General features: G+C 45.3%; 1 protein-coding gene across 1 annotated transcript in view; it reads left to right on the forward strand.

Annotated features, from left to right (window-relative positions):
- Positions 1-7,031: 7,031 nt before the first annotated feature.
- Positions 7,032-12,227, forward strand: part of JAZF1 (JAZF zinc finger 1) — a 193,359-nt gene continuing 188,163 nt past the window's right edge. The window contains exon 1 of the mRNA XM_021538191.3: positions 7,032-7,252. Within this exon, the coding sequence (XP_021393866.1) occupies positions 7,138-7,252 (115 nt within the window). The 5' untranslated portion in view covers positions 7,032-7,137. The remainder of the gene's footprint in view (positions 7,253-12,227) is intronic.

Consider the following 12,227-nt stretch of genomic DNA (forward strand, 5'->3'; position numbering starts at 1 on the left):
TTTGTTCAGAATTGAAGTGTCCATATTCACATCTCACAATCCATGTGATAACAGGCACGGTGTCTGTATCTATGATTTAAGCTGTCACAAGAAATACATATCTATTTGACAAACACTCTTGGTGGTGATAGCAACTGATTTGCAATATTCTCACAACTCAGCTCCTGACAGTTTAGTCAGCCCAGAAGATCATTTGAGGAGTTTACTGAGATGGGCGTTTCTTTCTTTTGCAAATGAATCTTATTCTGAACTCTGTACCTCCTTTCCAATTTTGTCAGGCTCCACAGCCAACAGTCACCAAGCCTCCTAATAAAAGGTATCTGATCATCATTTTTTTTAGAAACTGCCATCTATCCCCAGTGCTGTAAGTTAACTTTATGCCAAACCCTTCTTTTCCCCCACCTAACTTAAGAATGAGAAGAGGATTGCCTTTTAAGAAGATGGAGAATTCTCTGAGTAAATTACTGTTTGAACACCAGGGTTTCTCCAACCTAATTCTCCCTGTCACCAGTATTCCTGGCTCAGTGAAGAATTTTTAAAAGGGGAATTTTCAGGCTATACAGAAGCGAATCTGTTCTGAATTAGCAGGCTCTAAAATGCACAGCTCCCTGGGACTGGGAAATCCAGAAATGAAGGACTTGGATTTTCTTAAGTAAACTTTGATTTGGGGCAGAGGAATAGGTGAAAAGGAAGAACAGTGTGACATAGCACAAAAATCACATGGGATTTGTGTCCCATGTCTTTGGACTCCAGATCACTGATGTAAGTTATAGCCTTATAATTGCTTTAAACCACCTTGTAACTAGAGCATCAAAAATTATCATCAGGGCCAGAGGATAACAGAGTTTGATGCTCTGTCATTTGTAATGACATTTCTACTCCAAAGAAAGAACACTAAGAAAAGCTTATTCTAACTTAACGGGTTTTTTGTGTGCATGTAAAAATGATATTATAATCTCAGTATACTTTGGAAAGTATTTGTCTTTTTTATTTGACTTTGCAAATTATGATGTCAGCAGATGACATGAAATCTGGTTACAACTTGAGGACTCAATTTAGGAAGTAAAAGTGGAAAAAGTAAAAAATTAAAAATTATAGATTTCTGCAGTTTTAAGACACTGCAAAAGCTATTAAAATGAAAGCTTCATTCTATACCACTAATCTTCATTAAAGAACAAGTTTACCTTTCATTTAGATAAATTTACAAAACTGCATTTCTTTTCTAGCCAGTTATTTTAAAATAGACATGCTAATTATTCCAAATTGTCTGAGTGAAACAACACATAAGATTTTGGCAAAATATTCCACTATAATCCACAGTAAGAAGAGAGTAGGTTATTTAATACATATGTAACTGTGGGCTCTTACAAGAGACTATTGAAATAGCCGGCATTTTATAATTCCAGGGCAGACTAACAAAGTAATAGTAATATATGATATAACATCATGTTGGTTTCAAATTTTCTGAAGTAGTTAAAACAAGAAAATTTTCTTTTTTATAGGCTACAGGTAACTGGAAATACAGAAGCAGTTTGATCTCCTGTTTATCTAAAGCTTTGTCCTCTGAAAATGTGAAGTCTCTCAGAAAGTTAAACTAAGCAGGAATTCTATCTATTGTTTTGGGGCATCTGGAACTAGTGGGGAATACAGTGTTTTCCCAACATTTTGTATTTCCATTGCACCCTGAAGCTATACAGTACACTGCCAAGAGAAAACTAATTCAGCAGTATAAATTAAAAATAGGATTCTTGTGACACAAACTGCATAAACATGGTTTACTTGTGTAATTATTTTGCAGCAGTGAAAATATGGTTTATTTGTGTAATTATTTTGCAGCAGTTATATGTCTTTGTTATGAAATCTTCACAAAATGTGTGACATTTCTGATAATGGCCAGTATGCAGAGGCAAGCAGAAAGAAAATTATTAAAAATGTTATTGAAGAATGAACCAGTATTTTTTTAAGGGAAAGTGATGCCAATAATTTCTTTGCAATATCCTATTGCCCTTGGTTTATTATTTCTTTAAGTAGATATTTTCAAATATGACTTCAGCAGTGTAAGTGTCAGAACATATAGTTTTAAAAGAGTAATTTAAAAAAATTTCATAGATTTCTGTTGTCACTATTATAAGTACAGCAGAAAACAAGTACTTAAACTATGCTTTAAATGGGACTCTGAAGAAAGTATTGACTTTTTCCTTAATATTTAAATGGGTGCTGGTGTCTTCAATAAAAATCTTATCACCCTCAAAGCACCAAGTGTAACAACTACTAAGATTTTCAGATTCAGACCTCTAGCCTTCAGAAAGTATTAGGACAGAATAATTGGCTTTTGGGAATCCAGTATGAGTGGCTGGTGGTAACCTACCCATAGATAAGGCCCAGTAGTTACAGCAGTTGATTACCACAATTGAACTGCTAAGTTTCTAGTTAAAATTGTTTATTAGAAAGAGCAGCAGTCAAAAGGCATTGAAAAGGGTCTAAGAGCCAGACTATTTAAGGAGATAAGGTGTCCAAGACAATAAATCAGTATAAGGTAGAACAGAATTAAAGTTCTCTAAACATGTTCCTTACTCTATAAAATAGACTTAAAGTGAGGCACAAAGATAGTAAGTTAGTGAAGAAAAGATGAAGTCTTAACACATGCATTTTAAAGCAGGTAACTGGATGATCTAGAAATCTACTCAGTTAATCAGCCCTCAGCCTTGTACAGAAGGTCTGAGTAGCAGCACACCCTTCTCACATGGAGTCCTGCTCTCAGCTGTGCCCAAGAATCTGCCCAAGATGGAATTATTGTTAAACTAAGGGTCTTAGGGGGTCTTCAAAATAACTTCTTCAAAAACAAATAAAACATGGTCCTACCAGCTGTTCGAAGTAGGATCCATTTATCCTTTACAATAGCTATTAACACCTCTGAAATTTATCTACCCACTAAATTGCTCTGGCTTGACAGATCACTTGGGCCTAATTTCCATTTATTTCTCCCACAAAATGACAAGGCAGCTTCTGAGTACTTTGGCAGTTTGTCATACGGATACACGAGTTCTCTATCCTAATAAAGCCTGAATAAGAAAATGCCCATACAATCACAGAATGGTTTGGGTAGTAAGGGACCCTAAAGATCTCTCTCTGAAATGGGCAAGGACATCTTCCACTGGAACTGGTTGCTCAAAGACTTATCCAACATGATCTTGAACACTTCCAGAGATGGGGCATCCCAACAACTTCCCTGGGCAACCTGTGCCAGTGTCTCACCACACTCAGAGTAAAGAATTCCTTTCTAATACCTAAAATAAACCTACCCTCTTCAGTCTAAAGCCACCACTCCTTGTGCTATTAGTGCATGCCCTTGTCAAAAGCCCCACTTCAACCTTCTTACAGACCCCTTTTAGGCACTGAAAGGTGTTTCCAAAGCCTTCTCTTCTCCAGGCTGCACTGCCCCAACTTCCAGCTTAACTTCAAAGGAGAGGTGCTCCAGCCCTCTGACCATCTTTGTGGCCTTCTTCTGCACTTGTTCCAACAGGTCTACATCCTTCTTATGTTGTGGGTTCCAGAGCTGGATGCAGTCCTCCAGGCAAGGACATGAGAGCAGAGTAAAGACAGAGAATCAACCCGTGGGGTCTCCACGCAGGATGCAGCCCAGGACAAGTTTGGTTTTCTGGGATGAAGTGCACCTTGCCAGGTCATGTCAGATTTCTCATCCACCAACACTCTCAAGTCCTTCTCAGCAGGGCTGTTTGCAATCCAGTCTCTCCCTAGACTGTATCTGTGCCTGGCATCTCCCTGATCCATATGCAGAACCTTGCACTTGGCCTTGCTGGCCTCCCTCAGGAATGCACAGGCCCACCTCCCAAGCCTGTCAAGGTCCCTCTAGCTGGTGAACTTTCCCTCCAGTGTGTCATTGGCAAACTTGCTGAAGGTGCCCTCAATCCCTTGTTGCCAACAAAGACGTCAGACAGTGCCAGTCCCAACACTGACCCGTGACGAACAACACTCTTCACACTGTGATCATTCATAATAAAGAACTTCAAAACATACTGGATCAGATAAACTTCTGATAAGAAGTTTGGTAAAATTACTCCACCTCCCAGGTATTAGAGAAAAACAACAAATACATGAGGAAGAGTGGGTGTTCTTTGTACAAGCACCACTTATTATCAGGACATAATGAATTTTGTCTGTAATACATAGATGGTAACATGATGACAACAGTAAATCAGTGATGGGAAGAGTTAATTTTGGGGGCATTCTTCACTGTGTCTGTTCATGCCTGTCTGTCATGAGCCTGGACATCAAAACCAGGGGCAGAAACTCCTTTATTGTGTAGGGAAGAAATACCTTCTAGTATGGAAAAATAGGGAGAGTGTTCCAAGTTTTTAAATCATAGGAAACAACATAAACAACATATGAAGTGGTTTAATTATTCTAACTTCTACTGAAGCCATCAAAGTTGAATATGTACAAAAACAGTCCCTATGGAATAGAAGTCATTTCATCAAAAGATAATGAATGGAATCCCTATGGGACACCCTGGCTTTCCAGCTCTTCTTGGCTGCTGCAAGAGTTAAGCTCTCTCTCTACCTCAAAGGGCCACAAAATTCCTGAGAGTTTAGCAAACAATTAATGAAAAGAGACCTGCAGGTAACTGGACAAGTTCACACATCAGAAAGCAATCATTACATTGTATGTTACTAGCAGGTGGTTAACCATAATGTTTATTACTTGTCAGTCATTACAGACGTACTTTGATTTCTTTGTAGGTGACCAATGTCTTTGTTAATAGCTATTAAAAGTTTTTGATAACAACACAATATCCATCACAATTTTGTTTCATAACAGACTAAACCACAAATTTGTTGACCTTGTTAGATTAGCCATGTGAAATTCTTATATTTAATACTCATTCTGATTAATCTTGATTTACTGCCTTAGAAACTTTCTATTTGAATTATGCTGGTAAATGGCACCAAGACAATGTTTACTTGTACATTTAAAAGGCCTAGGTGTTTGATTCTACAATTAGTCTCTAAACTTGCAATTTATTGGGGAAGATGCTTATCTTCCCTTTTCCCTTCTCTTCCACATTCACTATTTGTTTGTTTATGTCTTGGTTACAAGGGCACTTCCACAAACCTGACTTAGTGGTATTATTCATGACAGCAGCTTGTGTGGCATGAGTTTCCAGAATGACCATCTTAGATGGGAAAAACTCCTCCTTCATTGAGTCAACTCACAGTGAACAAATTCCTTTGCTTACACCAGAAAGACAGTGGAGAAATTAGAAAAATAGTAAAATGTAAAGTAGCTAGGCTTGAAACAGGTGGACCGAATGACAGATGTGCCTCTGTATTATTCAAAAGATTTATTTCTTTCCATGAGATGCTTCAAAACAGCAGTCTTCCAACCTTCTAAACTATATGTTGACCACAGTGAACCTTAAAAACATACTGTGGACTATTATGTGTCCATGCTACTATTATTTTTTTAAGTGTAATAGTTCTATGTTTCAGCATCTCATGGCTATGAGAACTCCATTTACAAACTCCAGCTTGGATGGAGTGTTTTCTCTCCACATGGTATTTTTCTGGAAAGGCTTTGTCTTTGCTTTGATGCAAACTAAAATGAGTGGGTTTATACATCTAGAAAAATACAACTGGATGAGGGCAAAACATCACAAAAATATTATAGTGAACACCTAAGAAAATTACTACAATAAAATGCAAGATAAAGCTTGTTTTCTCAACACAAATGATGGGTTCTCTGGTATATAGGATACTAGGAACTAGCTCCAAGAGTTTTCATCCTTTAAGGAAATAGACAAACACTAATTTTTTTCATTCACTAACCATTCTACTGCATTTTTAGGATTTGCTATTCTTTGTCTCCCACAGCAACATTGAGAACATCCTTATCTGCAATACAGGTAACAAGATATGCAAGGGCTAGGCTTATTCTTGTGCACACGGTTGATTTTACAGAGATAACACCTTGGGACTGTAATCTGTCAGCAGGATCAGCAGAACCACTTGTGTCCATACAATTCAGTCTCATGCAGATTCTGAGACTTTTTTTAGCCCCACTTTTGCTCAAAACTATTAACAATGTTGTAGACTCTTGCAATTATAGAAAAAATATTAATATAAAACAGAAGAAGGGGGGAGGGGGGAAGGAGAGCCTTCCTGACAAGCGATCTGTTTTTTTTTTTTTTTCTTTTCTTTTAATTTTAAATAAAGCTGTCTGCGAATTTGAGCCTAGGGAGACCTTCATTAAAATCAATTAATCAGTCAGCCTCTCTGCTGAATAGCTTTCTGGAGACAAAATAGGATTTGGGAGCGATGTGTGTGCGACTCCTGTTTAACTTTTCTCCCCAGGGCCGCAGTCTCACACCCCAGCTCCGGGGGAAGGGAGACCGTAGCCCACCCGGTGCCGGGGGCACCGCGGTACTTCCAGCAGGTGCCCGGGGCCTGCGGCTCGACGCCGAGCAGGTGAAGGTTGTGTTCGGCGGCCTCGGCCCCCCTTGGGGAAGGAACGACCGCCCATCAGTTTAGCGACCTCGGCGAGGGCTGGTTGCTCCCCGCCCCGGCAGGGTGGAGGTGACGGCCGCGTTAGGAGCCAACTCCCGGCGGTGGGTGAGCCCTCCGGGGCGGGCGCCACCTTCCCGGCCCCAGCAACGACCCCGGAGCATCTCCTCTCGCCCCGCCGGCCGCAGGAGCAGACCCCAGCCCCGCCGCTGCCTCCGAGAGGCTGAGAGGGAAAGTTCTCCCCGCTCCCCCCGGCCCCGCGCGGAGCCGGACGAGGCGGCGCGGTGTCCCCCGGCGGCGGAGGGCGGCGCGGGTGCCCTGCTCCTCCCGCCGCCGGCGGCCGCCGCCGGGGCAGCACAGCTGTTACAGAGCCGCGCTGGTCCCTCCTCCCAGCTGCGGCTGCCTCATCTCCCCCCACCCAGCCCGTCCCTCCCCTCCGCCGCTCCCGACGCTGCTGCTGCCGCCGCCGCCGCCACCTCCTCCTCCCCACCCCCACCCTCTCTCTCGCTCCCCATCTCTCTCTCCGTCCCGTTCCCCCCCTGCCCCCGCCTCTCCCCGCCCTGCCGCCGCCGGCCCTGGCAGAGCAGGCACCGCAGGGGGATCTCGATGTAACACCATGACAGGCATCGCCGCCGCCTCCTTCTTCTCTAACGCCTGCAGGTTCGGGGGCTGCGGGCTCCACTTCCCAACCCTGGCAGAGCTCATCGAGCACATCGAGGACAACCACATCGGTGAGTGCCCGCGGGGCCGCGGCTGGGGCAGGGCGGGCGGGGTGCGCGGGGGCCGCGTGTGCGGCGGCGGCGCGGGGCGGGGTGGGGGGCACAAGGTGCAGCGGGAGCCGGGGCGCGGCGGCCGCCGGGGGAGGAGGGTCGGCGGGCGTGGAGTGGCAGGAGCGGGTCCTGCGGGCGACGTGGAGCGCTCTTCGGGGAGGTGGCGGCGTGCGGCGCGGCGGCATGGGTGGGTGCGGGGGAGGCGTGCAGCCCGCCGGCCCTGGCGAGGGGGAGTTAGTTTGCATTGGCAGGAGGGAGCGCAGGAGCCCGGAGGAGGAGGCGGTGGAGGAGGAGGGAGGAGGACGGGCACAGCACGCCGCCTGCTGCTTCCGCCCCGGCTCTGGCTGTCAGGGCTCCGGGGAGGGAGGGAGCCGCCGCCGCGGCAGCCATTCCGCTTCCTCCTCCTCCTCCTCCCGCCGCCGACACTGCGTCCTGTCAGCGCCGTTGCTAGGTGTGGCGGGGAGCGCGGGTCGCGCTCCGGCCGCCGCAGCGCGGGAGGAGCCTCTCGGTGGAGAGGCACCGGCGTGCAGGAGCCCGGGGTCGGCGGCGCGGTGGGCGTGGAGGGAGCGCCCGGCGGCGGGGCCGGCGCAGCCCCCGGGGCCGGGCGGGCGGGCGGGAGGAGAAGGCGGCCGCGCCGGGTAGGACCCGCCGCCCTGAACCGCAGAGCCCAGGCCCGGCCGCGCCGGAGCAGCACCTGCGGGCTCCCGCCGCAGCCGCCGCCCCGTGCTCCGCTCCGCCGCCCGTCCCGCCAGGGCCGCGGGGGCGGGGACGCGGCGGGGCGATGACTCGTCAGTGCCTTCCCGGCGCGGGCGCCTCATGGGCGGCGGGCGGGAGCGTGCGCAGGGGCGCCGGGGCCGCCCCTCGGCGGCGCGGGCGGCGCCCAAGGGAGGAGGGGGCGGCGCGGCTCCCGGCCGGCCGCGGGCGCCAACTTTCCCTCAGCCCTCTCCGGCGGGACCGGCCTGCCCGCCCCGGCCGGGCCTCGGGCGTGCTGGAGCGCAAGGTCTGCCGGCAGCAGCATCTCGTCCGCAGCCGGGCGCGGCACCGCCGCCTCCCCGCCTCGGCAGGTGTGCTGCTTTGGCTGCTGCGCTGCTTGCTTCCCGTCTGCATCTTCCCGACTTTCTCTTTTTGTTAGTAAAATACAGCGCTTAAACTATCAAAAAACGAGGTACTTCTTTGACTCAGACTTAAGTTTTAAAAAATACAGAAGTTTCAAGTACCTAGGGGACTGAGTGTTTAGCTAGAAGTATGAAGAAATAGTGCTGCTACAAAACGTTGAAGGTAGCATGCATTTCAGTTTATTGAAGTTTTAATAAGCCTGCCTGAATACCTGAAAAATCACTGAAGCTCAAATTGCGAATGTAACGTTACGTTAATGTAGCGTTAAAGGTCAGCAAGATGAAAGGTGTGGTTCTCATAATTACCACGATACCTAGTATGAGGTAACAAAACCACATACCACAAAACTGTATAATTTATGACTCGACATTGTGCAGGTATACCATTGTGCTATTGTCGGGTTTTTTTTAATCTCGTATCCTTAGCTTTTCTTAGACCGTGCCATCACATTACACCAGAAAAGCTTACAGGAAATAGTTCCCCAAAATGAAAGTTCATAAGTCATTTTATGCGCCTCTTGAGTGGATTATCAGCCCTTAGGTGCCACAGCCCACAGTGTGTCAGACAAGATACAGCCCTGCGCATGTGGTCTGTGCATTGCTGTTTGAGTCCCGATCAGCAGTTCTGAGACTTCTTCACACAGAAGGGAACTTTATGTTGAAATACTGTAATTTAAAAATAATTAATTTTGTATTTAATGCTATAGCCAGCATTCATTAATTTTACCTTATCTCAAAGAGAGCTATGGATTGTGCATGCACATGTTTAATAGAGTGTGTCTTTTGCCAAGGCTTCCAGGACATAGACCTGAGGCTCTGCAAATGGAAGCTCTGCAAACAGAAGCTGCCGATTTGAGTACAAACTGCTGGGGTATGACAAAGTTGTTCATGCTTTATTTGTAATGTTTCACCTCTACATGACAGCAGGTTGAACTTCACCTGCTTGTGAATAGAGGATGTGGCAATGTTATATTACCTGTATGAGAGACTGAGAAAGTCAGTAGGGAGTTGAACCAGTGACACTGAAGTTCCCATGTGAAGCTTCAACTCTGGGGTTTGGTGTGTTCAAGGAACTCCTATCACAGCCTAAAGGATGATAATCTATGAAAACTCGCCAAGTTAAGTGCTCAGCCAAAAGGTGATTAACCTTTCTGAAAGCAACTGGGAAATAAAGGACTGAATGTCTGAAGAGGAGTTTATGTTGGAATTACTTTTTCAGGAAGATAATGCAAACAGTGTCCAGCTTTTGCCGTCATACAGGCCTACAAATGTGCACTGAAATGTGTTGCTATAAAAATTGACTGTATTTTTTGGTATATGGAGCAAAGAGTAACATGCCACATAAAAATAGATTGCTTTGGACATTCAGCATGTGCTACAGGAATAAAGAAAACTTGATTGAGTTATATTGCATTATTAGTTTAAACTGAAGTGGGTGATGGCTGGGCAGACGGTGTTTCAGCGCAGGTAACAAACTTGATGCTGCAAACAGCTGTGTGTGGGGAGGTGTATACGGCACAGGCTCTAGGTGGGCTGGCTGCTGCAGTGCTGCTGCTCTGCCATGTCTCACGGGATGGGTTAATCGTTCACATCGTCAGTGGAGCACTCATAGGACTGTGGTTGTTTCTCAGAGCTGTACTGTGTATCTGAAAAGTGGAAACAAACATTTAATCAAGGGAGGTTTTTGTTTTGGTTTTTTTTTTGGTCAGCCTTTGGCAAAAAACTCAGCTTAGCATAAGGAAATAGGAAAAGAGATAGTGGGAAGAAAATGATGCACCAGAATTTTCACCTGAACCTGAGGAAGTACTTCTTTATCATGTGGGAACCTACTCACTGGAACAAGTTGCCTGGAGTGATTGTGGAGTGTCCCTCACTGGAGATACTCAGGAAACATCTGGATGCAATCCTGTGCCATGTGCTCTAGGATGACCCTGCTTAAGATGACCCACTGTAGTCCCTTCCAGTCTTACCAGTCCTGTCATTCTGTGAAACACTGCTGTGGTATTCTGGAGGCATTTCTGAGCAACCCTGCAGCTGATTTTTTTGCTTATAAAACTAATGAATAATCATTTTAAATGAAATCATTTACTGTACAGTGGTGGTGGAAGTTAGTGGTTACTTGAAAAAGTATCAGTGCATATCATCTGGGAGAGTTACGGCCATTGGATGAAGTATTCAACTCTGAGGTGGTGCTGTGTGTGCATCAACACATAACTGCTTTTTGGGTTTTGCATTTTAGATCAAAAACTTGTGAAGAATTCGGCTCACTCAGAAACACTGCTCTGGGGTCTTTCATAAGGCAGATCAGGCCCTGCTGGTGTCCTCTGCAATGAGACTGTATTCTGCAGTCTGTAGCAATACTACTAAACAGTGTGTTCACATTTTCTGTGGCTCACAGCTGGAAATGGATGTTGATTTAAAACTGCTGATTTGTAAATGCTTCTCTGTCAGCTTTTTCTACAAGCACGTTGTCCAAGCAACCTGAAGTGCTGTTACCTTCTCTGCAAGTGTGCTGAGCAGGGGGGCTTTTGGCCTGCCTTGCTAGGCTGTCTCCCTGCCTCTCAGTTTTGTCTGCTCTGACCCCTTGCAGGTAGTTTGGTTAACTTTTCTGACATCCCTTGCCCATGAGAAAAAGGCCAAATATACTACAATTAGACAGGTTCAGACTGTCAAATGGAATGGACTCAACTCCCCTCAGTAATATCAAGAGAGGAGCAAAAAGACCCCCAAACCCACCAATTCTGAACTGCCAAATACTCAGCTGTGACAGCATGGCAAACTTCATTGTATTTCTGCAGTCCCGTAGTGTCTTCAGCTATGATGTTGGGACCAGCACAGCTGCTTCCACAGAGTGTGTCTGAAAATATACTTTACTCTTCTGGGGCATTTTGAGCTGTTCGTAGAATTTCCTCCAATTTGTTTCTCCCTCAGTCTATCTGCAGTTAAACTGCACTCTTTAGAGTGGAGTCAGGTAGCTCCTTAGTTGCTAAAATGAAGTTTACTCTGATGCTGAAGGACCAATATTTAGACTGAATCTCTTCATCAGAATTTGACAACATTTATTTATTTTAATTTTTGCATGGTATTTGTAGTAAAATACTTTAAAATCAGATGAGGTTGCTGTTTGTATGAGGCATTATGTGGCCACTTGGCTCATGGTAAATGCTGACACAGTGTATGTGCCTGTGTACATCTTTGGTTGATAGGAGCAATCATGCTTCTCCTGAGGCTCATCAAGCATTGAGGAAATAGATGTAAATGAATGAGTATCCAAACATGTGATGGTGGGCTAGAAGAGGTGAAAGAGTGGATAGAAAGAGATACAAAACATAAATCTGATGACACTCTTACCTATAAAAGTTTGATAATTGTATTTCACTGAAACTACTAGAATTTGAAGGGAGGAAAAAATTACCATCTACTTTTGCAGTAATTGCACAAAAAAAGGTGATCAGCTGTTTCTGAACATTCATTATAGCTTTGCAAGAAGTCCCAGTGCTGGACAGCTTTCAGAGGAGTATTTTTATAGTGTTGCTGTTGGAACTGGGAGCTTTTCATCAAGCTTGACTAATTCCCAAGTACTAGGATGGGTCCTGCAACAGAACAGGACCTGCTGTGAGAGCAGAGGCAGCTGCTTTTGTAAGTGGTAAGATTAGAAAGAAAAATAAAACTTCCTCCATAAAAGAATAATTGCAGAAGACAGAACAAAACCTTCCATATAAAATACTACCCATCTGGAAAGTTCAGGTCATATGGAGGGAGAAAGAGTCTTAGGAATTTCCATGTCTGGTGGTAGCTTTGACATCTGCTGCCTTTAGTGA

This window comes from Lonchura striata, chromosome 1, assembly GCF_046129695.1.
Source record: "Lonchura striata isolate bLonStr1 chromosome 1, bLonStr1.mat, whole genome shotgun sequence".
In the NCBI taxonomy this organism is placed as follows: domain Eukaryota; kingdom Metazoa; phylum Chordata; class Aves; order Passeriformes; family Estrildidae; genus Lonchura; species Lonchura striata.